At 35.1% G+C, this 26,127-nt stretch overlaps 3 protein-coding genes across 5 annotated transcripts in view; 2 read left to right on the top strand and 1 right to left on the bottom strand.

Annotated features, from left to right (window-relative positions):
* The window catches only part of LOC109044129 (uncharacterized), a 189,807-nt gene extending 185,271 nt beyond the window's left edge, over positions 1–4,536 (top strand). For all 3 annotated transcript variants that reach the window (XM_072297475.1, XM_072297473.1, XM_072297474.1), the window contains one exon: positions 466–4,536. In XM_072297475.1, the coding sequence (XP_072153576.1) occupies positions 466–498 (33 nt within the window). In that variant the 3' untranslated portion in view covers positions 499–4,536. The remainder of the gene's footprint in view (positions 1–465) is intronic.
* On the bottom strand, positions 3,964–11,901 carry Fibp (acidic fibroblast growth factor intracellular-binding protein). Its single transcript, XM_019061682.2, has 8 exons — positions 11,687–11,901; positions 10,595–10,790; positions 9,444–9,563; positions 8,657–8,764; positions 7,829–8,059; positions 7,336–7,464; positions 6,832–6,957; positions 3,964–5,831 (listed from the first exon to the last, which is right to left on the bottom strand). The coding sequence occupies exons 1-8, from the start codon at positions 11,769–11,771 to the stop codon at positions 5,747–5,749; spliced, it is 1,080 nt and encodes a 359-aa protein (XP_018917227.1). The 5' UTR covers positions 11,772–11,901; the 3' UTR covers positions 3,964–5,746.
* Positions 11,902–11,985: 84 nt separating this feature from the next.
* LOC109044131 (thioredoxin domain-containing protein 11) lies at positions 11,986–22,500 on the top strand. Its single transcript, XM_019061683.2, has 8 exons — positions 11,986–12,317; positions 12,728–12,938; positions 14,007–14,237; positions 15,595–15,816; positions 16,390–16,581; positions 17,410–17,512; positions 18,923–19,115; positions 20,536–22,500. Exons 1-8 carry the CDS (start codon positions 12,160–12,162, stop codon positions 22,160–22,162), a joined length of 2,937 nt encoding a protein of 978 aa, XP_018917228.2. The 5' UTR covers positions 11,986–12,159; the 3' UTR covers positions 22,163–22,500.
* The last annotated feature ends 3,627 nt before the right edge of the window (positions 22,501–26,127 follow it).

Raw genomic sequence — 26,127 nt, 5'->3', positions numbered from 1 at the left:
CTTTTATGCATGCATTTGTATCAACTTTGCACTGGTGTGAATATTCAGATGAAGATAATAAAAACACCTCAAACCTAAAGGATTGATGGTTTCATCTTTGAGCAAAGATTTCAATTTGAAAGGGTAAAAATGTTCCAGTCGTAACGTAAATTTTTAATGTTTTAGTTTGATTCTCTCATCACAGAGGGTGCTAGTTGCTCCTTTTCTGTGGGCATGTCAGGAATCTTAACCGTAAGACCTGAAACCTAGTCTAAAGTTTTAGAATTTTTAATACGAAACTTCAGGACCTCATATCGCCCTCAATTTTTGAGATTTCAGGGTCAAACTGGCGCCAAAATTGCCAGATCATCTTCTATTTCACAATTGTGCCAATAACTCAAATTTCCTTCTCACAGATCGCCGGTCACGTATCAGCAAAAACTTTCATTATACTCATGCATCTTTTTTTTTTTTTTTTTTTTGCAGGAACTTCAAGCTCTTCTGCAGCGAAAAAAGTGATCACTGATTCATGAATAATTTTGGACGAATTATCCCTGAAATAAATATGATCTCGTAGAATGAAAAAATAGTCAAGATTTTGTTGTTGTGTTATTTACTTTATGTTCTTGTGCAATTTACCTAATGTTGTTAAGTTTATTAAATTAGGTGTCACATTTCTTTTCTTACACATACATTGATAAGTTATCTAGACAAATTAAAAGAGAGCTGATATGCAGTCTCATACAGTCTTGTTGAAAAAATTGAAGCCTTTTTTGGCATAAAAATGAGTTCTCTCCTCCACAACGTGCTTATTCTACACTAAATCCTCCTGAGAAGCAGGGCTGTTCAATATTCACTTTTTTCCTCGATGAATTTTTTGAAAAACTGTAATCACTCCTTCGAGCAACTTATCTTGTACAAGAAAATTGCTGCAATGTTAGTTTGGTATACGTACTCTGTCTACTATTTTCTTATGATGAAGTCTGCATTATGTTAAATGTGTATCTTGTTTACTTTATTATCCATCACTTTCAAAAGTTTGAAACTTGTTACACAATGACTATATGCAATATTTCAGTATCGCATCAGGTTTCTCTGAAGTATCAGTGCTCCAATGGCACTATTACATTCAGATAAGTAGTTCTAAGGGAGAATCTTTCAGTCTCAACACATACGTTTGAAGGACCACACCAACTCTGACTTTCTCTGTAATCCTGTGTATCCATTCCTTTTCCTTCTTTATTTCTAAGTTTGCCGAATTTTTTCCAGTTTCGCCTTGAATTCCTTCAAATCATGGTCAGCATTTTAAACTTCAAACAACATTCAGAACTCTCTTTTTCCCAGTAGATGTATTGATACCCAGCAAACTCAATGAACTACCATTTTTTCTGCCAAGCTCATTACTCGAAAGTATGTTTTCCCTTGCAATGTTTCAAAATTCCAGGTGCTATTTTATGTTTGTCAACAGAAACAAGTCAGCTTTATAGCTTGAAAATACAGAATATTCTGCTAACAGAGAAGAAAAATGAAGGAAGTTTTCAAGAAATTACGTTGACTAGTTTTCTGAAGAGAAAATAAAGTATCGCAGGAAGTCTGCAATGTCGCAAACGGAGATACATGATTTCTCATAAAATAAAACAATTTTTTTGTCAAGATCAAATCTCAATTCAGTGCAAATAATTTAGATTTACCACCACTGATTTTATGAGAAGCAAAAAAAAAAAAAAACAACTAAGATTTAATTTTTCAGATTGGTAATCTTACTTCTTTAGTTTCAAGTTTGTATGAGCCTGAAACTAAAGCAAAATTTCACTCTTATAGTTTTTTCCTAATTTCTCTTTGCACGATGCAGAAGTACCTGAAGAAATGATAAATTTATTTTTTGTAAGTGCTCTTTTATGGCGTAGAAGCGAGTACCTAATGATTTTTATTCTAATTTATTTGAGATCAGATTAACATTTTTTTCTTCAATTATTTTTTGAATCCCGTATTTTTTTAATGGGCGTCAGAGAAATAAAAGTTTGCACACATTTTTCAATAGGAAGCATCTAAATCTAAAGAAACTATGTCCATTGCAACATGAGCCTTTTCATGCATCCATTCTCATGGATCTCAGGGCTTATATCGGAGTGGATATAGTTTCTTCTGCTTTAAGAACGTCCAATTGTGGTTCTTACTGCTGCAGGATTAAACAATCATGTGAACTCCAAATAACTTTAAAGCAGTGTGCCTTTTTTCAAAATTTTTTCCTGCTCAGCTTTCCATTTTTCTATTTGTATTTTTAATAATGAGAATTCCTCTGGGTTTTTTTTCTTTTTTGCAAGTTCCTCCTTTGAAGGGCATATTTCAAACTTCAACACTCATTGAATGTCAAATGATTTTTTTGAGAATTGGTAAACATTCACATTTATGCCTCTCTTAAGAGATCATGTACAGCTATAACAGTCTTTGAGGCTGCATGAGCCGTTTTAAAATAAAAAGACATAATATACAAACAAAATGAAATCAAATGAAAATATTAACAGTCATCTTGGTAATCTAAAATTCATAAAGTTAAAAGAGACTTTTTATGAAACAGACGATTCATTGACACATTATTGAATATCAGCTTTGTTTAGGCATGGAAACCTTGGATTGAGAGGTACTTACATGAGGGAGTCGAAGTGTAACAAGAATCCTACTTGTCTCACTGCGTTATTTTCCATGGTACAAAGCCACAGTCTTGCCCACAATTTTTAATTAAGTTATGGTTTTCCCCTGATTTTTATATACTGTTAATTAAAATTTTGCTGACCGATTGAAAAAATTTGGGTTGCCTCAGATTTCCTGATTTAAAAATTTTAGGAAGACTGAGGAAAAATTTAAAAGTTGGTGGAGAACTTGCTATAAGAATGTAGAAGCAATGCTCTCAAGAGTTGAGCACATCTTTGACACGACGAGGGCTAATGAACAATACCGCTTAACTGACAGTTTTGGCGAAAATAAGTTAGGGACTCTCCTACATGCTTCAGTATAAAATACGCAAACAATGGGAATCCAATTCCGCTTGAGAGCGCTGCAATCATGTAGTAATGTATAAAAAAAAATTGCAAATCTAACCTTAAAATCACAATAATGTCGAATTCTTTTCTTTGCCCTACAAACGTCAGTTTGCAAATAGGCAGTACTGTTCCTTAGCCATCGCACCAATTTTTGACAAAATTTTTAAGAGTGACTTACTGGAAGAGGCCTCCAAGCAGTAGAATTTTGACGAACATCAACAAAACTCTTTTAAGCAAGACTCACGGTTTTACTATTTTTGGGCTCTCCTCACATTTATCATGTAAGATGGAAATTGATGGATTAGGTACTTATTCAGCATCTAACTTTAAAACTTTGAAAAAGTAATTTTCAAGGATTTAAGATTCTTCATCGTTTTAAGAAACAAATGAAAACAACTATTGGTAACTCTTTCATTTTGAAATGATGCGTACTCTTCATCCCCCAACATATGTAAGCTAAAAGCAGATATGCCCTGTTCGCTTTCTTTGTGCTAAAACTGAATGTGTATTATGCATGATTAAAATTGTTTTGTAATTTTTCTTTTTTCATTTATTCGTTTTAATTTTGATGTTTTACTTTTAGGAGATTGTTTTGTTACGTAGAGATGGGTTGTATTTTCTAAGTTCGTCTGGAGGGAATGAACTTCTGCCAGATAAATTTCCTTGAAACCGAAGAATGTTTGATCATTTGTTCCTACGTTCCTCCCTCTCCCCCTCTTTCCCTTTCCCCCCAATATTGATCTTCAATAAAAATAGTTCATAAAGAGAAGAAAATGAGCTGTCATTTATTCTTCACAAAACGAAAAGAATTTTAACAGTATCAGTAGTTAGGTGCGTCATTCCTCACCACAAAATAAACTATAAAAATTCCTCATTTGATAGAGAGTCAAATTTATAGCGGACGCTATAAGTAAGTATGAACAGAAAAAATTGAAGACTAGAATTTAAAAGAATGTAAAATTTTTTAATTGAGATTAAATAATCTTTATAAAAACAATAAAAGAATCAAGAGCACAGTCAAAGAAGGTATCAGATTCTCGTGTACCGGTGAAAAGATTACATCGGACTCAAGAGAGCGTTCCCATTCTGCTTCAGGTTTGAACTCAAGTGAGGGGTAGTAACTAAGATTTTAGATTTCTTAAAAGTGGGGCAAAGACATGACAGAGAGTTTTATAAATAATGAGCAATGATCAAAATAAGAATATTACAACACAATTAAGTGTGTCCAGCTACTTAACATAATTGAGCCTCATAACTGAGTTGTATAAACACTCTCACTTAGGATCGAAGTTTCAATGAATTTATAAGGCAAGAGTTAACGTTGAAGAAAGAGTTAGACAAATTCCTCTAACTCCTTACGCTTCCTCCAAGACATTCAAGAAACCAACAATCTAGATCAAATCGAAGTCCCATCCCTAACCGTAGGCAATTATAAATGTTTCATTATTTGCATTGTTGTAAATTTATTTAATTTTGTACATTTTAATTAAATGAGCTGTTACAGTGTGTACTAAAAGTTTTTTTATTTCAACACCTAACTTTTCAAACGAGATGGATCTCCAGGAATTTTACTCAGAAACCAGAGTTGTAAAGCAAAAGTTTTCATTTTAAAATTTCACAGGAACTGGAAAGACAATAAACCCGTGTAAAAGGTGCTGCTTTGAAACATGATTGAAACAAATGTTTAATGGTAAAGAACAGTTCCTAATTTACTCTGCCATTAATCATCACACATGTATGAACGTTTTGCCTTTAATTTTCTAAGCTTTTCGTTTTTACCTACTGAATTATTGGAAGTTCTTAAGACCAATTTTATAACATTTTGACCAGTCAGCTACTGTTTTTAACTCTAAATTTCAACCATACTTTACGAATCTCCTTCATTTACTTGAGGTCTGATATCAAGAAATCCAGGCTGCATACGAATGACTTGAACATTCACGAGAACTCGATAAATTGAAATTAATTTCTCTTTCATTCTAACTAAGCATTTGACTCTCGATTTGAATAACACTGGCAACAAATTTGCAGAGGTTTTCTGGTTATTAATTTTACTGTAACGATGATTCAAAATCTTCTTGAGTTTCACGTTAGCTTTAACATTTTCATCGAGTTTTGAAGGAATCAATTTCATGAGCAGACTTTGGACAGAATACATACCAAGAAATTCGGCGCCAGCTAAATTTAGATATTTGATATGATATTCCTTACGGTCTCCTGAATAGAGTGAGCTTTTGAATCAAACTTTCTATGTGCCAACCTTGGGGAGACATGGGACTAAAAATGAATTTTTTGGCCTTCTTATCGCCTTTAATAGTACTTACAGCATGTTAAAAGTTGGAAGATTTTTACAATATTTACAAGTATTTGTGACTTCACCATTTTGAGGTTTCACATACCATACATATGCTTCAACCTCATTTGACTAGATAAATGATAAAATAAAAATAATTTAACGATTAGAATACCTAACTAGCTTTACATCTTTTGCACCTTAAGGTGTATTATATCAGTGCCCCAGAACTGTGGTTTTTAAGTAGAAGAGTACACTGGCCTCTTTCAAGGGTCAATCAAAAGTCTTTCTAAAGTCGTCCAAAAATTTTGAACAGAGACACTGTGGTGCAGGGATTTTGATAGAAAAATTGCAATTCTCGACTCCTGAAAGAGTCGACCCTCAAAGTACTGCTTACCTACAGAATTCCTTGAAAGTTTTAAAAAGACAAGCATCAAATTTGCGGATGATACAGAACAGACACACAGTGGGTTATGACATTCATGAACCTCTCCCAGACAGTTTTCACTGAAGCTTCCCTGGAATCACAAGGAAGAGCACATCATTACCTCGTCAACACTAAGTTTTATTCAAGAGATAATTGATCAAAACTGTGTTTCATTCGATTTCTCACTCGAAAAAGAAAAAACTAGAATAGAAACCAACGAACGCAAGTGATGGCAGAAAAAGCATTTCTATTTTGCTCAGAAGGTTATGCAGCATTTCAGGTACAATGTACAGACTGACATTATGTTGCAGATGCTCATGACCGCTACCATGGCCACCAATTTGAAGGCAGAAGAGAAATCAATGAGAGCGTGTCTGGAAATGGCGTTTAAACATGGTTCCCTATTTCAAGGAAAATGTGTATGAAATTTTGGTTTTAATCCCGCAGCCTCCTACATTGGTGATGAGGCAAACTGGGACCGTTTAGGATCAATAATTTCACAGCCATCTCATGTTTTTTTAAGGCAAAGTACTGCTTTGCTTTCAAGAACTCTGGTTGAGGAAAGTTCGAAGTGGGCAGAGAAATTAGGCTTGTCAGCAGAGTGCCACAGTTCTGGCCACTTTAGCTGGTAGTCTTAACGTAAATTTGATACAAGGGGTATAAACTTTTTCGAAGCTATTTTCCGCACAATTATCTGAGTAACGCCTTTAAGATCAATGAAAAAAATTTCTGTTTCAAAAATAATATTGATGGTGCAGAATTCGATTTTTTGCTGCTTAGAGTTGGATTTGGGCCCTTTGTGGAGCCCAGCGCGAGTACACCAGGTAAGGGAGAAGTACAGATATTAAATACTGGCTTGTTCTTCTGTTGCCTCCATTTTTAGTTACTTTAATAATTTTCAAGTTTTGAAGGCAAAACTGCTTTAGATACAACACACACCCATGAAAATCTTAATAGCCGGTAGAGGGGAGTTATTGCCATTTGAGCGGTAGGGGTTAAATTGAACAAAACCCTTTGTAGACATGTAGCAAACTTTTTAAAAGAGTAGCTTTGCAAATTATTGCATCAATGCAATAAAATATTTTACTTACCTAAATGCATCTACCTGCAACGCACAGATGGTGAATGCTGACAAAAAGCTTTTCAGGTCAACCAACGACCAGTTAACCGTCTTGACAGGATCGATCACATTTTCAAAAATTAATAAAAAGAATGACCTGCACAAACAAAAAAGAAATGAGAGGTAACAAACGGAAAAAAACAAAAAAAAGTAATGGACTAATTACTTATGAATGGTCACCATAATTTGAGCATAATCATGAGACTATTAAGACTGAGGGTGAGGAGTAGAAAGATAGGGTTAGGGTTGGCCCTTGGGGGCTTGTGACAGAGCTAAGAACTGAGTTTCTGAATTTAAAAATTTACTATGCAAGGACGCATGATTAAAATTACCTATAGGTCAACTTTTTAAGAATATCATTTACCTCCTTGATTCTCCGGAGGGTTCAGATACTGCTTGCTAAAATCTTTTTGTAAAACTTCGGATGAATTCTGTAAAATTAGGAATCAACAGGATGCCGAATAACGTCACTTACCTTAAATCTCTGGTTCGATTTAAATGCAAAGCAATACTAGTTAAACCTCGGGCGTAAACACGAAAATTTGACTCAATTTCAGAAAAATTCTTTTCAAGAAGAGATGGACGCAGCTGCTGACATACCAGACTAAAATAAAAGAAGAGATAGCAGTAAATTAAAAAAATCTTCAATTAGTTAAAAGTTCATACTTTATATTCTGGCATATTAGTTGGTTGGATTTTACCAAAATCATCTTCACTACATTTCACATTATTGGAGAGGTAATTTTTATACACTTTTCCTGTAAAAAAAATACTACACAGGCATTTACATATATTTGGTATATTTTACTACTTTTTTCCCAAGTTTTTTACGATATTTTGTTTTGTAAACCAGCTTTACTCAAAATTACAACTTGTCAAACTTTTTTATTTAGCAGGGGCTTAATAACTTCTAAAACCAACAGATGAACTAAATTTAAGATACCGCAGACCAAAACTCAAGACTTAACTGTTTATGTTCCTTGTCTTTATCCTGGATAATTTTGATGTCTTTGAGGTCATCTAAAAATTCTCTATCAAGCAAAGTGTCATCGTAGTATTCTGTATTTGGTTCAGAGTACGTCCAATATTTCATTATCACAGTGACGCAGTTTTCAAGTTCCGCAAAGCTGACATGCTGTAACTTTCTTTTACCCAATTCAAATTTCATTCGCCCGAGGAAGACAATCGTTCCATATGTTCTGGGAAACAAATCAAAAATACAATAATTATCAGTCATAAATAAATGTATATATGAGGCCTATCTGTAACAGTGGTGGATTTTGGTCATTTTTAATTATAACACTTTTTCTTGATTCTCAAATCTTTCAGAATGCTTGTACAAAGTTTCAAACTTACAGCGCAATTTTTCAGTGAGATGTGAATTGAAAACCAAAGTATGTCAAATAATATGCAAAAGCAGCAAATACACGAATTAAATACAAGCACTTGTAATTTACATTCATTCATTCATTCATTCATTCCTGGTTCTCCTTGCCATCACTGAAATCAGCCGCTGAGCAATAACCACTTCCCGAATTTTTTATGTTGTTTTCCACACAATATGACCTCTGATTGAGAAAGATAATATCCTCACATGCAGCTTGAAAATTAAATAGCAATACAGGTACATTTATTTTAGATAATGGTGAAGTCAGAAGCATAAAGATCGTTAATTCTCTTTGAAATTCTTCAGATGAAAGGTTTTACGGCACATTAAGACTGACAAAACTTACGTTCCGGTGTTCTTATCTTGTAAATAGAGAAGATGACTTGGGAGTCAGTTAAAGATTAATTACCTTCCAAGATCTTCAGGGAGTAAGAATAAAGAGCAAATATTTTTTGTAATCGATCCACGCAAGTCCTCATTGATCTTGTAGATTCTTTTTATGTTTTCAAACTGTCGTCTGCAAAGAGAGATTAAATAAATTAAATATTTTACTTTTATTTCTACAAAATCATCACTGTCAGTAAAATTAACAATTTCTAATTGCACTATGCCTATCTTCAGACATCTTTATCACAGAAAAGCAGGGGTGAAGAAACTCCAAAATGTTAACTATTTCCTCCCATTTCATGATTTTGCCTTGTACAGCAAAATTTTTGATTTGCCTCTTGGAAAAAAGTCCAATTTTAAGGCAAAATGCCTGATTTGTTGCACATGTAGTGATGATGAGGGAAATAAGAAATTCATACGAAACTTAAGATTCTTTCAGCAGATGAAAATTCATTTCACGGTAAATAACAATCAGGATGATCAGAATACCGACGAGGTATCCCTCTAAAATCATGAAAATTTTGAGGAAAAAATGTCGTATTTACTGTCCTTAAATTTTGCGACATATTTTTTTTTCCTGCAAATTGCCTCACGGCCCGTGATTCACCTCTCGTTTGCCAGAATTATCAGATCGCGATAATGGGCATTTTTTGCACACCTGCAGTGAAGAGCATGCACAGTGGACAAGAAGAAACGTTTGAATTAAAACAGTTCCTTGATTCTTTTCCTTCAAAATCCAAAATGGCAAAGAATTTTATACACTATCAAATTGTTGACATCCTGGACTAATATCTTTCGAGTGAACTTACCTACAAGAACGAAGAGGAACTCCTGTTTTGTCACTCACTTCATCCAAATCTTTTCTATGGCGAGAAGAAATTCGTTTGTTCAAAATTTCTCGAACCACTGGATCATCCAGAGAAAAATAGCTGAAACAGATGTTGAAAATAACAATGACAGCATTCTTTTCCTCCCGAGTATAATGTTAATTAATGTAGAGTTTTCATCAAAAAGTTGCGTTCACTTTTTGATTTATTCCAAAAATTTTTAATCTATTTATTTTTATTTTTTTATAAATGCCAGAAATCAACGTCTCGAAGGACGGATTCAAAATTATCATCAAAATTCTATATTTTCAGTCATTTCACCCCTGACCTGGCAAACAAGCCCCCTGAGATAACCCACTGGCAAAAGACCGACCAATAACAGAAAAACATTATGAGATATGAAAGGGAGTCTAATATTGAGGCTGGAAAATTTCTCTCTGTGCCTTTCCTCTAAACAAAGAAATCTTGCCAAGTCGAATTGTCTAGGGACCAAGAGAAATATCAACTTAAACAGCTTTTTGTCTTGTCGGCTTTGACACTGAATAAGGGATAAGCTCAAAAATTCAAATTAAGCGGTAATGTATCCGCTCTTGAATTTCTGGTGAGGTTCCCAGTGGAGCTTCAGTGCGTACGATGAGCAGCATAGGGTAAATAGATCTTGTAAAAAGATTTATTACAGTAACTTTTCCAATTTTTTCAATACTTGATTATAAATTGTATCTCTTTACTTTACTTTTCTCCAGTTTTAGCTGCTCAATTTTAAATTCTTTCGACTAAGCAAGATTTCACGGTAGTTAGCAGAACCAAATTAAAGTAGAGAGTTAAAGATTGAAACTTTCATGTGAAACCTGAAGTGCTTTATTTAGGTAATGACCTGAACTTGCTTGGTATCATTCAAGAGTTACACAGAAACCTCAGCAAGTAACTTCTACCATTTCAAGCTTTTCATACCCAATGCACTGCTCTAGTTTGATCTCACCGATTATGGTAAAATTTTCAAGGAATCATTCCAAAGTAGTTGAATGTGCAAGTTTGATGGATTCAATGTACTTAATGAAAAAAAAAAAAATCCTTTCTTTCTGGTTCTATACAGCAATCAAATGAAAAATTGGTGATAGAAATTGAGAACAAACCTTTTAATTAAAAATGATCTGGTTTGAGGCTCTATTTGAAATGCAAGTTGGTTCTCAAGATGTTTTGGGTGATGTAGATGCTTCTCCATTAAATCATACGTCTGATAATGATTATGAATATCCGACAACAGAAGATCAAATGGTGTGTCGATTTCAGCAAACTTTTGTTTTTGCAGGATTTCAACAGCTTCTGATGCTAGAGAAAAAAATAAAATATTTCAGTGAAGGTGCTAGAATCATGAAAACCAAAGAAGGGTTTCCCCTAGGCTTTGAAGCAAGATAAAGTTAATTGTTAAGACTAAAACTGCGTTCTTTTTGGCAAACCTGTCAAAAGCTTTGTCTACAGAAGTTCAGCAACTTGAGTACAGACACTTGAATGAGCTACTCAGGAGCCCAATATATGCACGAAGCATCATTAGAGCCTATAAATACTCGGCAAAAGTGAGAGCTCTTAAAAGAATCCTGCACACCGATGAGGACTCACTGGCTCTCGGTGCATTTTGATGTAACTTGCTTGATGTAACGATAGCTTGCGCATCGTATGTTGAGACCAATTTCAAAGTGTTGTTTATATCACCACCTATCAGTGGTGCCATCCGACTGCATGTATTAGCCTGTTCAGTGGTGCTAATGCAGAGCTCATCAGAGATTGATGTTTGTCTCAACGTACAATGAGCGAGCTCTAGGTTATCGTAATGGGGGTAAAACCCCACTGGTGTACAGGATTCTTCAATGAAATAAGCATGTTGCAACAGTCAGTCCTTGACGAAGGATTTTCCTTGGTAGAAAAAAAGAGACAGCCCTGGTGATACTTCGGCTGGAGAGAGGCAAGTTGTGACAAAGTAATCTAATCTGCCTGAAAATTTTCTTGACAAATCATAGAACTAGGGTGAGTCCCAGAGTTCTGATTTCATGGAACGCAAACGTTATAAGGAAATCTTCATGAATTCAGACAAGTTATGGAGGAGTAATGCCTCCATTTGGAATATGGAATGATGTCTCAATTAGGAAAATTTTTCAACCTACATTTTCATTGGAAGCTGGAACAATATTGCAAAATGTAGAGAGAAAAAAATTGGTGCTTATTCTTACATGATTTTCCATTGAGCCACAGTTTGAAGATCATAGGATCGACAACTGTGTAATTACTGATAAAAACATCCAAATCCGTGTACATAACGTCCTCAGGAACAGATCTTTCGAACTAAAATAATTGCGGATTTAATATCTTTAATTAATTGAAATTTGAAGATCAAAATTCATTATCAGCACAACGACTTTGATAACAGAGACAAACCAAAACAAAACTGGGAGGGTACATACGTCATTCACTATGTCGATATATCGAGTGGTACTGACGTAATAAAAATGTCTAACCACTGACGTGTTTTGTTTTGCTCGGTTATCACAGGCAGTTTGGTTATCAGTAACAAGTAGTCTCATCATCATTTTCATCACAAATTCATGTCATTATCTCTCTGTTTTGCTTCATCAGCAATAAATTGATCGGTCTCTTATTCTACGCTGTTTCAATTAAAGTTTCCGTTTACTTATGACGTGGTGTCATGACTTTGGTTATGCCTTCTTTGGACGAAGATACCGATGGAGATAAAGATTCCCGAGATACACGCGGTTTTAATTTTTTCGAAAAAATGATGAATCTTGACAGAGAAATTATCCTATTTGCTGTTTTGCTGACATCTTATGCTGCTGTCCGAAATATGTAAGAGCTGATGCAACTACTTTTAAGCTATGTATTTTTGTTTCTAGCTAGTAGCTATATATAGTCCTTAAATTCAGGATCAGGCGCAAACACAACACAAAGTACATATCTCACCAGGTCACCCCTTTGTTACTAAGTTGATGACATTCAGCGTTTTGTACACAACTAAGGCCCTCTTCAATTTTTGAATGAACCATCTGACTGTCACTTAGATTTTTAAGAACAGTTGATCATTCTCTTGTCATTCATAAGGAGAAAACCATCCGCATGTGAGATTAGCGTAACTTCATTTTAACATCTCAGAATTTCTGCTAACATTTACCTGAGACCCTGAACACATCCAATTATTACCTCCTATACCATCAACAATTTTTATTTTATGTATTTCTTTTATTTTTTTTCTCCTCCAGGAATCAAACAGCCTCAAAAAATTCAGAACCTAAGCCATTCTTTGCAGAGAATCCGTGGTTGAACGATTTTTACCATGGGGAGATCCATAAAGCCTTCAGTCTTGCTAGCAAGGAAGATATCACGTTTGTCATGTATTATGCCCCTTGGGATGCTGACTGCCAACGTTCCAGACCAATTTTTGAGAAAGTGGCACGCTATTATCACAGACAGGTACTCCAAGAAATTTCCTTTTGATTTCACCAATATGAAACAGAATGCATACATTATTATACCTCCATGGCCGTCTTCAACATCATTTTCACATGCGAGCATGTGACTCCACTGAATATAGCTTTGATCACTAATATCTCGAAAACAGCGCACTTGTCATAAAAGCGGTTCACTAAAAAATTTGCTTGAAATTTTAATAACTTCTAAAGAAAGTCACAATTTGCAATCCCTTCCTCAACTAATTTACGTCTCTAAGTACTCAGTGACATCAGTGGTTACAAATCCCTAACATGCTATCCCCTCCTCTCTCTTTATTTAATCTGGCGCACTTGGCCTCCTAAATATGTTTATAAATTACTGTCCCTAGCTCATCACCAATCATCAAAGTATTTAAAAGTTAACAAAAGTTTGAAAATCATTCGTAAGAACTTGTGACGAAAATTTTTATTAGAAAGGAAATGCACTAGAATACTGAACGAAGGGGACAAGTCATAGTTCATGCATTTTAGCAATTCCACAATGCATGTGGTTTTCAAGCTGGATGTTATTTAAGTACTTTCCAGAACTTAATCCTATAATAAAACAGGTAAATATCTGTTGTGCATCAGGAGAAACATAACGACGGTGTAAGTCGGCAATCACATAACTCGTTTGTGGTGTCTGAAAATCTCCGTCTCCCTGTTATTTTTTTAAAGGAGAACAAATTGACATCATTCCTTGAAGTTTTTACAGAATTTTCTTTGCACGGAGAGGAAAAATCACGGCAGTTTTAAGGAATTGTCGTTGAATAGTTTTCCGTTTAAAAAATAAAGTATGACAGGAAGTCTGCGACGTCGCAAACCGAGTTATGTGATTGCCGACTTACACCGTCGATAATTATTAAACATATCAGTGTTCAAATGGTGATATCTCTGAAAGTAATACCTCTTTTGCATATGGGAGCCTATAAATGAGGCTATGCTACCCATTAGGCACCCCTTTGATTTTTAGAAACATATTATAATATCGTATGCAGTTACTGTGTGTGTAAATGAGAAATTTAGTAGAGTTCTGTTTAACCTTTTTCAGATCCATTTCATGGCCATAAATTGTTGGGAGCCCTCAAGTATTTGTAAAGCCCACTTCAGCAAAATCAAAAGGTATCCAGTTTTCATGGTATACTTCCAAAGGAGCAAAGGCGTAGAGTACCAAGGGGTGGTGGACTTTGCTCACATGACTCATTTTTTATCTTCTGTAATCACCCCTCTTCAAAGGATAAAAGATTTGCAAGAATTAAATAACCTCCGAGCCACTCACGATGTAAGATGTTTTTTCTTCTCCCTCATTTTCAAATTGATTTAGTGTCCTGGAAGAATTCTGCAAGGTTCCAAAAGAATTTCACCCATTGGAATTTTCTCAACAAAAGTGATATTCTGGAAAACAGAAAATAGTACATATTAAAAAAGTCTAAGAAAATCAAAAAGAAAAATAATTCACATTTAATAACCTTGAAATGTGCTATGATTGAAGTTCAAAAATTTAGTGATTTGATCACACTGTGTTGTAGGTGCATCATTGCCAGCAAGTAGATTATTGAAATTGATAGACGAAACAATAGACAAAGAAAATAAAGGGAAAATAGAGCGATCCTATTAATTGAAACGGGTGGTTCTTATAGACTAAAGGAGAAAATGATGGGCCAACCATAGGATCTCTCGAGAGTCGCTGGTAGTTAATTTTTTACGTACCTTTTTTGTCCATTCCAACCGCATGCCTCTACCAGTAGGATCGCTCCATTTTCTATTTTTCTTCTTCGCCAATCACTTTGTCCATCAATTTCTATAATCAGCCTGCAGATAGTGCTAAAAAATCAGGACTTCTCCTCATTCAAACCCATTTTAAAATTCACATTTCATCGCACAACCTGGCAACAGGTGCATGCCAAAATTTAATGTTGAAACTTGCTAGAGTTGAAACTTAAAGTAGAAAAAATTGCATTTCCTTCAAGCACCAAGTTACAATATCAAGACAGCTTTTTTTAGGGCCCGTAAGGGCACAAGTTCTGGTATCTCCGGTCATGAGGTAGAGTTAGTTAATGGTGTTGCTAGTTACATTCTTTTCCGTCTGCAAAGGAATACCAAGAAATTCGGCGCTGGCTTAGTTTCGAGTTTTTTTTAATATATTGCTTCTTACAATCTCCAGAGTAAGATGAGCTTTTAAAATCGAAATTTCTAAAAATCGGAACTGAAAAGTGTATTTTTTTTTTCATTTGAACATGTATTATCATACAGGAAAGTAGCACAGTAGCTGAGTCTAAAATTCGGAGCCTTTTGTTTTGAACTGAGTTGATGCCAGATAAAAGAGGAGCTCTTTCCTTGATCACCTACATTTTCCATCTTAATTAAGCAAGTAATAATTCTTGGAAAACACACTTTTCCAACCCAATTTTCCCAAGATTGGCATGTAGATTGTTCTAGATTAAAAACTCTACTCGCTTCGGAGATCCTGAGGACTGTCGCATCAAAAAATCTCGAAATTTAGCCGGTGCAGAATTTCTCGGTACTGTGTGTTACTTAGTCCTCTCATGAAATTCTGAGGATGTCAGTCATCAAAAGTGTCACTGCTTGGTGTGAAGTGACTCAAATGCCCTAATCTACAAGGAAACGTTTTTTTCCAGGCTGTGGTCATAGCTTACATACCATTGTACGGAATGTTTGGCCGAGAGCACTACAATGCATATTATCATGCGGCTCTCAAGTTTTTGGAAGTGGATCCTCGACGAGATGTGGCTTTCGCAATTGTAACAGATGCATCTTCTGCTGATAACACAGTTTTTCATCGATCGTCTCAGCCACCCACCATTCCTGTCATAAAACTTTTCTTATGGAATACAACACTGGTAATGATCAGCTCAGTAATCACTTTGGAAGTGTCACATTTCCTGCATTGAATGTCTCCTGGCACATCATAACACATCGTTTGAATGTGTATGCCAAATGGTTATTTTTGCAGATAATTTCAAGACTAAGTAAAATTTATGGGACTTCTGTATTTTAATATTTTTTGGGTACATAAGGGTAAAATTACTATCCTGCCAAGGAAAAATCCAGGACGAATGCGAGGATCATCCGCAAAGTGAAGTCTCCTCAGATTTCCTGACGAACCGTTGATACTAGAAAAAAAACCATTCATACTGTTGGCTTTATTATACTCAGCTTTATTTTCAGCTAAAGTTTTTCTAAAATTGTACCAAGGAAAAATCAGAGGATTGTCAGGGAGTAGAGAAAATCAAGAATTATGTACGCCATGGTTTAATCTGAATGCAAACCTTGTCTGTGACTTGGGCAAAATTGACCTTTTGTCAGTCAGCAAATAATTTGTGCAACATCAAAATACATACTATATCCTGTCGCAAGGAGAATATATTTATTAAATCGAATTTTGAAGTTCAACCTATTTTATTGTATTGTAGCAGTTTGAAAGGAAATGGGATCCCTCGGACATCGTAAAGTGGATACACGAAAGCACTCACAAGATAGCAACTTGGGTGTACCCTCCTGGAGTCAAGAGCAATCTGCTGGCACAGTTCATTGAAAGTGGTCCAGCCGTAATTCTTTTCACCCCTAGAAACATGTTCCTCAGTCATACCTATGAGTACAACATTGTGAGTACTAACGCTAATATCACTTTATTGTCTCCAGAACAATATGAAACCTTAATGAAACACACCAAAAAAATTCAAAGTTGATTAGAAGGCTTAACTGAATTCTTTTTGGTCCCTCTTTTCTCTTTGAATTTCTTTTCAATGAAACCATTACATTATAGATGTAAAGAAGAAATTTGGGCTGCATTTGATATTTACCCGACTGTTAAATCTGGTAGAAGGAAACAGCACCTAAAAATGATCTGTTATGCACAGGTATACTACCCCACTGTAAAGCTTGAAATGGGGTTTTGGTAATGAAGTTTTGCAGGGTTGCAGTGTAATTATTCTTATTTAAAGTTTCACATAAAACCAAAAAGTTCAAAAAATCATTTTTAAGGGGAGGAAACGCTATTGAAAAGCTGACCGTCAATTTGAAGTAAAAGCTAAGTTCAACCAATCAGCCAATGCTGTTTCCCCATCAATACCTGCCAAAAAGAAAAGTTTCAAACAGGCCCCTTTTTTGACTTTTTCAAAACAGGGTTTCTTTCCCATTTAGGGCAAGAATCCCTGAAAAAAATTAAGAGAATCTGAAAAAATTCCTAGAAACTATGTTCACTCTTTACTTCCAGAAAATATTGCCACCACTGCCACAGCTATTGCCAATATCGGTGCCACTGATCCATTATTGTTTTTGTAGGAGGGAAAACAAGTTAGCTGAAGCTTTTGTTCAAGTGTAATTATAGAGTTGAAATTAAGCTAAGAATGCCTTCCCATATGTCGTCTTAGTATTTATCAATGTTGACTAATACTTTTTTCTTACTTTCTGATTGTATTTTAACATTTCAGTTGAAATTAGCAGCATTGCATTTTTATGATTGCGACTCAAAGCAAGAAAAGAAGGATTTCTATTCAACCATGTATTCACTTATGTTTCTGATTTCCTCAGATGGTAAGACCATTCATTATCTTAATGAAGATTTTTCATCACTATGAATATTCGTAAAATACGTTTAAGCTTGATAATCAAACTGTTTTCAAAAAAAGAGCTTACTGTATAATGGCTAAGGAACAGCACCGTCCATCTTGTACATGACAATTTTACAGGACAGAGAAAAAAAACCTCGTAATTTTTGTGATTTTAAGGTCAGGTTTGCAATATTCTTCATACATCAGAGCGTCATTATGGAGCACTCATGCGGAGTTAGAAAAGAACTAAAGAAATCAGCTTGTGTGTTTGAGTGGGCCTTGTAGAATGCTGAGCGGTTGCTAATTAATTTTTGCTCAAATTGTCAGCTAGACGGTACTGTTCCTCAGCCATCTTATACCTTCTCTCAAGCTTCGGGAGCTCAACATTCTCATCTCTGCCTTTCCACTGATCACTACTTTTAAATCTGCAGGATTAAATAGTAAAGTTTACTAATTTAAATGAATATTCAATTTAAAGAAAGGCTGGGAAATGGGAGAAACCTCAATATAAGATCGATGGATTTTGTCTTGCTAACTTCCTAGTGTACATGTACCTCAAACCAGTTTAGTTTTTGAGTCAATCTTTATCGTCACCTTCCAGGCAAAGTATCACAAGCGCCATGCGACGTTTAAAAATTTCCGCCGCCATTTTATTTTTTTACTGAGAAATTGTTGGTTGAATCTGTTCGAAAATTTTACTAAATTTTATCCGCAGCACAAAGAAAATTTGGTGTAATTTTCGGACAGCTTCGTTGAACAATTTCTCTGTAAAAAAATATAATGGCGGCGGAAATTTTTAAACGTCGCATGGCGCTTGTGATACTTTGCCTGGAAGGTGACGTTATCAAAAAAGAGCCTTTATTTCACGTTAACAGCAGGAAAAAAAATTCAGAATTCAGGGAACTGTCAAGGAATTTCATTTTCCAAATTCTGTGACAACCCTGCATACCTCTTTCAAAATAACTTGTGCCTTATCATTACTATCAGCTGTCTGACCTTCTAAATTTTTAGGCCAATTTTCATGGTTTTTGCGGCTATCAACAGGTGATGGTTGGTAGATGAGCCTGCTCTATTCAGATTTTGGGAATGTGACCTAGATTTGTTTATATAAGAAGACAAAGTTGCAAATTCTCTCATTTAAACGATGTAAATGTCACAGATTGTTCTGAAGTACCTACTACCGGGCCAATTTTGATAATTTTTGTAACTATCGATCGGAATCAGTCTCTAGATGAGCCTGCTCTATTTAGATTAACTCAAGAGACGCATGCAAAGCGCCCTTGGGGGGTTTGGCTTTGTATCAGCCAGGGGGCGTTCTATCCTCTATTCCTCATTTTTTCTCTCTCTTTTTATTTGCTAAAATCTTACACAAAACTGAAAACTGTTTTTTTAGATCAGCTGGACTCGTTGAAAGCTTTGAAGTATGCATGCTCAGCCAATACTCTCCAGAGAGAACCTGAAATAATTTCAAAATCTAGAAAATTGACTAGCATTTTGGAGGAGCACTCAGTCCACAGAAACTTAAGTCATAATAATAGTTTTAACTATTTTCAAAATGATGAACTCAACTCCTATGCTACAAGCAGGTGGGAAGAAATTTTAATTCGTCTCTTCTTTCTAGTCTCTCAATAACGAATTGGAGGTCTTTAAGCTGAAAGGAACTATGTGTAAATGAATAAAATAAAAAATAACTATGCAGCATGTATACCTCACATGCATAGTTCCCTTTGATTTCATTAATTATCACATAGTTTCTTCTAGCATGAACATGTCCAATCGTATGAATTTGCAAATAATTTTTTTTATTCCTGCATTGAAAATTCCAGCCTGGTGCTAACTGTCGTATTTCAACGTGTTAGAAAATTAGGTGTGGTCAACCAAAGTTGAATTGTTTAAATATCGATGTCCAATGTGCGAAACGACGTATCTCCGATTGCAACGATTGTAGACTTCCTGTCATACCTCATTTTTTCTTTGGAAGACTAGCCAATGTAATTTCTGGAAAACTTCCTTGAGTTTTCTTCTCTGTAAGTAGAATATTCTGTATCGATTTCAGGCTGTAAAGTTAGCTTATTTCCCTTTGAAAAAGCAAAAGAAGAGCAGAAGTTCTAAATGGAGATATGTGGTTTCGCACTTTAGTCATCAATATTTGTGCAAAGTAGTTTGATTGAATGGCATCTAGTTGGAATTCTTTAATAGTGGGCCTGAAGATATAAATGGAGGCATTAAGTTAAATGTTTTCTTACCAACATTTCTTGTATAAAAAACTTTTCTTGTGCCGGCAGCTGAGCCAATTAAATACGGACCATTTTCTGTGTGACGGAGACAAATTGGCGCTCCTGGTCGCCTTTTCTTATGCTTGTATACTTCAGACTTCAGCCGGGAAACCCCCTCTCTCCTCCAGTTAGCTATTCGGGCCAGCTCCGTTAATGTGATGTGGAGTCATCTTATCTCTCGCACCTATCCTCTGAAATGACTAAAGAGTTGCTGAAACAGAATAGGCAGATGTGATGAGAAGGAAGGCGTACGGTCTTTGCACTGGCCGAATGTATAAGCACTTAACTGTGTGTGAGGTCTGATCAAAAACGACAAACAACCAGAGGAGTGGGGATTCGTAATTCCTCTGTCATGGTGTGATATGATAGAAAGTAGTCTAGGTTCAATAGTGAATATCTCGGCCTCTACTCGCTAGAATGAGCTAATTTTTTGGCTTAGTGCCAATGATGAACATTATGTCAATCTATTAAAGTTCTCTTAAAATCTACCAAAAGCCACTGATTGTGAGCCCCCTTGTGAGGGGTTTGTTTTATTTGAGTAATCTGAGCTAAAAATGAAAGCAAAAACTCAAAAGCATGATAAATAATTGCTACCCAGTCTGTTAGTTGTAGAAATCAACTTTGAGGAGGTTGGTATTGATTGCTGATTTCTTAATACAGCAAAAAATTTTCAGATAAGTCCAATGTAAACTAGATCTTCAAGACATTAATTAATCTCTTCGCTTTCCAGATCCTGGCAACCATACAATATGGCCTTCACAGAAGAGTATTCCTCTGAATCTCTGCTGCGCAACAAGCTGAAACATGATTGTCGGAAACTGCGCTTTGCTCTGAAGTACTTGCCTGAACACTGGCTCAACAATGATGAACTTCACTCGGCCAAAAAAAATTCTAAAATATCAGCGAGAGGTTTAGGCTGTCAAGGTAATGTAACAATGTCATTTTTGGCAATGGATTCGCTCCATTTCGAAAATTTTGCTGCCAATCTTGGTGTGAATTTGAATGATAAATACGCGAAGACGGGTGTTTTTATCGTTGATTCAAAATCTGAATCCGTGCATTTTCTCAATGCAACTTATCTTAGCTTAGAGTCCTTGGAGCAATTCATTTCCAATTTCTCTCAAGGCAACTTGTCAAGACTTCTACGATCATCTGAAGGAAGTCATAGCTCAGAAACGAAGTCTGGGAACTCTTTAATTGAGACTGTAACTTCCAAAACTTTCAATCATTATGTGATAAACACAAACAAGACTGTTCTTGTATATTTTTATTCTCCATATTGTACATATTCACAATCTGTTTATTATATTTTTGTATCATTAGCAAATACTCTTAAATCCTTGAATGAGTTCATCTCGTTTGTCCGGATAGATGGTGATAATAATGATCTAGAATGGCCTTTCATGATAGATAAGTACCCTAGTATTATTATTTTTCCTTCGACAGATAAAACCAATAGCAAATTATTCAATCGGAAAAGTAAAATCAGCATTTCAAACTTATCTAAATTCATTCTGTCTAATCTAAATTTTGAACTACGTGCGCAAGTTCATATCCTATTTTGCTTGAATCGCATGTTGTCTGCTTTCTCTGTTGAAAGCTGTATGATTAACTTTAAACAATACAGTGTATATTTTATTAGTTACTATAATAGTCAGCTACGTAACATTCTGATACATCACAAACTACAAAGTGATGCATTTATGAATGGTACCAATAGGAACAGCAAATCTGCCAAACAAAACACGAATTTTTTTAGTAGTAAAAACGGGGGCAATAAAGCAAATCAGAGCCTGATTTCTAGTATTAACAAAATCAGGTGTAAATTAATGTATATTCAACTAGTCAGTGCATACTTAAACAAAGTGGACTTCACTAATGCAGATTTAAATTTAGTGTCCAGTAATGTTCTAAGTTTTTATCAATTTTATTTAAAGGATGATAAAGAAATTCCAAAGTATGAGTCTTCACCATGCATCAATTTGTTTCATGCTTTGAAACAGTTAGAAAATAATCAAGTTGATAAACAAGAAACTCTCAAAAACTTCCAAAATAACGTAATTCAGTACACGAATACTTTAAAATCGGTGTTGTGCCATATGAGGGAAAGCAAAGCTTCCAAGTGTGAAAATTTGAAGCATCTCCACAATGTTAACAAAGGGAATCCAGTTGAACATCCTGACCCCATTACTAATGATTCTCCAACGACTCCTGTGAAAGATGATGAAACATATTCCACAGAAAACAAAAACCCGGATTCAGGCGAAACAGCTTCAAATGAAATCGTAGTCCCATCCTCTGAAGACCCACAAGAAAAAGAGACCTTTGAGGGGCGTGCAATTGTAGATGAATTGTGACGGAAGGACAACTTTTCTTTGTTGGCAATTTGCAGACTGAAATCCAGACCACAGACTTGTTTCAATAGCATTCCTTTGATGTATATTTACAAGCCGTACATCTCCCTTGATAAAAAGGTGCAAGCGGAGGTCATGCAATGATGGAGTGGATGTTTAACCAGAGAGTTTGGCAGTGAGAATCAAATTTAACCAAAGGCAAGAACCAAGTTTCCACTGTAAAGGTTAAATATCCTCCGTCTTGGTTATTTTTGGAACCTCCTCTCCCTAAAGTTGGAAATTTGGATATTGGTACTGATTTGGGGAAAAATAATCAAGCCCGTAGGAGTCAATTACCAGCAGGCCGATTACTGAAAGTTTAAAGCAGCCCAATAAGACATCAAACTGCGATGTATTACATGGTTAAGGTATGTCTATGACTATGTCTTGTCTTGCCGTGCCAACATAGTTTCAATAATCGGGCGGCAGGTTAGAATTTTTGATCGAGAAAGTCTTACAAAACTAATGTATGATCTTTTCATTCTTTAGAGAGAGGAACCCAGTTCAAGAAAAATGATATGATGGCGACTGCGTTACGTTTGGATCGAATTTATCAGAAACACACCAAGTCGCATTTTGGAAAAAAGCTAGTTTGGAGGAATTCAGAACTCAACCAGCTGTTCATTTTCACCTGTTAACAATTTGAAGTTGAAAAAAATTATTTTCACTAGGAAAATAGCATTTAAACTTTATCCTTAACATTGAGTCCTGTGGAGAAATATAACTTCAAACCTCCTTTTCTCAGTTCAAACTTGATGCAACTTGGTCTGTTTCTGATTTGATTCGCCAGTGAGCTTTAATTAAAGTAATAGTTCAAATAAAGTATACACCTCTGAACAAAAATGTCAAAAAGGAACTTTGGTATCAAACGCAACTTCACTAGTATTGACCCCATCGACTTGAAATTTATTACATTAAATCTGGAGGGTGATGAAGCCCTTCTTCAAATATCCAATCATATGTTAATTTACAGGGGCTCCTCAAAAATTGCTTCCCAAAAAAGTTTGTCGTGCTAAAACTTAAAGGAACCTAGTGAAATCATAATGTATGTAACACTTATCCATATACTTTCACAATGTTTACCAAAGAAACCATTTATTTCAGTTTGTGACCTGACAGACTCCCTGGCATAATGTATTTTACCAGAAAAATAAAGCGTAAAATTACTCGATAATTTCCATAATTTTTCTTCCCTGATTGAAGAATAGTCTTTGAAAATTTTAAGCAATAGAAGTGCCTCATCTTGATGAAAAAAAATATGGGAGGAACGAAAATTTTAAAACAGTGTTCAAAATGCGTGGTTTCTAAGTTCAGCCATCAACAACCTAGACTGTGCATCTTACTCAACTTATTCTTCTTAAAAATGCATTTTTCGCAAACCAACGATTTTTTTAGTTTAAGTTTCCAGCGTTTTGATGAATTTAATTTTCCAGTAACTGAATAATTCGATGTGGTCACCGGTCTTTTGGGTAGGTAGGTACTGTTGCTTCAGTGTAATACCTATTGTTTTTGCTGTCATGTGTATGTCTGTAAGCGACCCTTAAATTGTCAGTCATAATAAGTTCTTTTGATTTCATTGGACTACCTCTGACTTTAATGTAGATGCTGTCCTATGTAGGTATCCTAGATATCCTAGATGTAAAAAATTGACCAAGACAGGTTATGAATTTTTATCAAAGTTTATAAAAAAAATGTTTACCTAGCTAGGGTAGAATTTTTTTTTGCAAATACTTTCATAGTTCTGCAAGAGTAAAGGTTATTATATTTCTGTTACCAAAGCACACATCTCTGGGACTAAAATTTAGAGAATTATGCATATTTTTATCAAGCACTGGGTCAATTTGACCTATGTTTGATAGACAAAGACTAAGTAAAAACACTCGATAAAAAAAGTGTTTCGCAATTTTCTCAGCATGCAAGATAAAATGCTTGGAGCTGAGACAATTGCACCTAGAGACCACCATCAATTTTACACCCATTCAGTATAAAATTCTGCTATATTTTAATCTTGTCCTCTGTAAATGAAATTTTGAGATACTGCTCCATTTCTCTTTCAAGGACCGTAATGTTTTAAGGAAGCATCTATTTATTTTATTTCTTGTAATCTAAAAATTCGACCCTATACATTTTTTAATAGATGTATTTATTTTAAGGAACTTGTAAGAAAACTCTCTTTTGCATTTATGTTTATTTTAATTTGATCGGACTTTTTCATCCCATCAGCCCAGGATAAGTACCTAATAATTCCCCGCCTACATTTCTGATATTTTTCTGAACAGTTACACAATTCCGTCTCTGGTTTCTCTCGAAAATTAACACTCTAAAATTCGACAGTGCTGCATCATTAAAGAGTCATCCTGCGATGAATCACGTCTCCCTAAGCTCCAATGATTGCAATGATACTTAAAAGGAAAAAAATTACTGCAGCAATGAAACCTGACTGGTTCGGGATCATTTCCTGTTTAAAATATTTTTCCTGCTGAAAAATAATGTTGCCTTTTCCCCTGTTGCAATTGGTAGCTTATTGCAATTTTATCAATGGCAATTTATTGCAATTTGTAAGTACCATTGTAACCAAAAATTGAGGTATATTTCAGTTCAATTGTTACTTTGGATACATTATCAGTGAGATTATTGTGATCAATTGAGATAAAATAGAGATTTTACGATAACTAAATGGCAATTTTATCGATAGGTAAAATATTGTTGTAAAATCAGGTAAAATGGTTTATTTATCGGCGATTCTAGTGACTTTATTGCAATGAACTGCAATTTGTCTGCTGGAATGTTCCTAAAACCACTTTTTGGGTCTTGGAAGGTATTCCATTGACTAGGTAGGATAACCTGTAGTGTATTTATTTGTCCATGAACATGACCAAAGCCTTGTTCCAAAATTTATCCTAAGTGACAGATGATCGATGGACGACAATTTTGTGTAGCAATTCTTTCAAATTTATTGCGCGAGTCTCTGTGATGTTTTCTAGCGATAGTAAAGACTATCTCGTTACTCAGCATTCAAATAATGAACCGTGTGTTAGATCTCTAGTGCTCCCAGTACCTAAATTCGTTTTGCTGATTGACTTTAAAAGTGAACTGCTCAAAAATCCGGGGAGTAGCTTTTTTTGTCCTCTTCCAGCCCAAATATCATAACAGCCATCATTGACAAAATGCAAGCAAGCGCAAAATTTTGCAGTTCAGGGTATTTTTTGCTTAAAAATGCAGATTACACAGCTAAAAGTAATAAGTTTGGATATTTTCCAAAAAAATATGTGAACCAACTTAGAATATATGAGCAATCGAATCCTGAATGTAAGTTATTTTCAAAATTACATTTTGCTATAGCTAATAGGGTACCACTACTCCCAGCTCATCCATGAAAGCACGCAACTACTAAGAGAAACTGATAGGACATGTGCTGTCCCTTAAATGAACCATCTAAAATAGTGGTAACTTCACGCAAATTGTAGTACAATGTATTCAAATGTCTATTACTCCTTTCAACCATTTTCTTTTACTTTCATGGAGAATAACCCTCCACTGGCGCTTGTCACTTTTACCCTGGAAGAAAATGCAAAAGTCACAATTAGTTTCCCTGGAGATTTCCCAGTAAGGACGTTTTATTTTACTTCCTTAAATTAATGTGATCTTAACTTTTTATTATTTATTTTTGTAAGTATGTTAATAAATGCAATGAATTATTTTTCACTCATTGCTTTTCGTTTGTAAATATCTTCTTTGCAACTAAGAGTTTTCTTGTTGGAATTGTAATAAATACTTATATTTTTGGACCTTAAAAAATTAGTAAACTATAATTTTTGTTAAGGATCTAAACGGCTGTGCAGTGGTCCCTGGACAATCCTAAATGATAATTTGGGCCAGGCTGTGCAGATTATTAATCATCAGACAGTCCATCGTTCCAGCATTTTCCG

This window comes from Bemisia tabaci, chromosome 2, assembly GCF_918797505.1.
Source record: "Bemisia tabaci chromosome 2, PGI_BMITA_v3".
In the NCBI taxonomy this organism is placed as follows: Eukaryota; Metazoa; Arthropoda; class Insecta; order Hemiptera; family Aleyrodidae; genus Bemisia; species Bemisia tabaci.
This window is presented reverse-complemented; position numbering and strand designations above follow the sequence as displayed.

What these genes read in the sequence shown, in the direction of transcription:
- LOC109044131 (XM_019061683.2), top strand. Translation starts at nt 12,160, where the DNA reads ATGACTTTGGTTATGCCTTCTTTGGACGAAGATACCGATGGAGATAAA. An exon ending in TCTTATGGAATACAACACTG is followed by an intron (nt 15,817 to 16,389) that starts GTAATGATCAGC and finishes ATTGTATTGTAG; the next exon opens with CAGTTTGAAAGGAAATGGGA. An exon ending in ATACCTATGAGTACAACATT is followed by an intron (nt 16,582 to 17,409) that starts GTGAGTACTAAC and finishes TTAACATTTCAG; the next exon opens with TTGAAATTAGCAGCATTGCA.
- Fibp (XM_019061682.2), bottom strand. Translation starts at nt 11,771, where the DNA reads ATGTACACGGATTTGGATGTTTTTATCAGTAATTACACAGTTGTCGAT. An exon ending in GTGGCTCAATGGAAAATCAT is followed by an intron (nt 10,791 to 11,686) that starts GTAAGAATAAGC and finishes TTTTTTCTCTAG; the next exon opens with CATCAGAAGCTGTTGAAATC. An exon ending in TTGCAGGTAGATGCATTTAG is followed by an intron (nt 5,832 to 6,831) that starts GTAAGTAAAATA and finishes TTGTGATTCCAG; the next exon opens with GGAAGCTTCAGTGAAAACTG.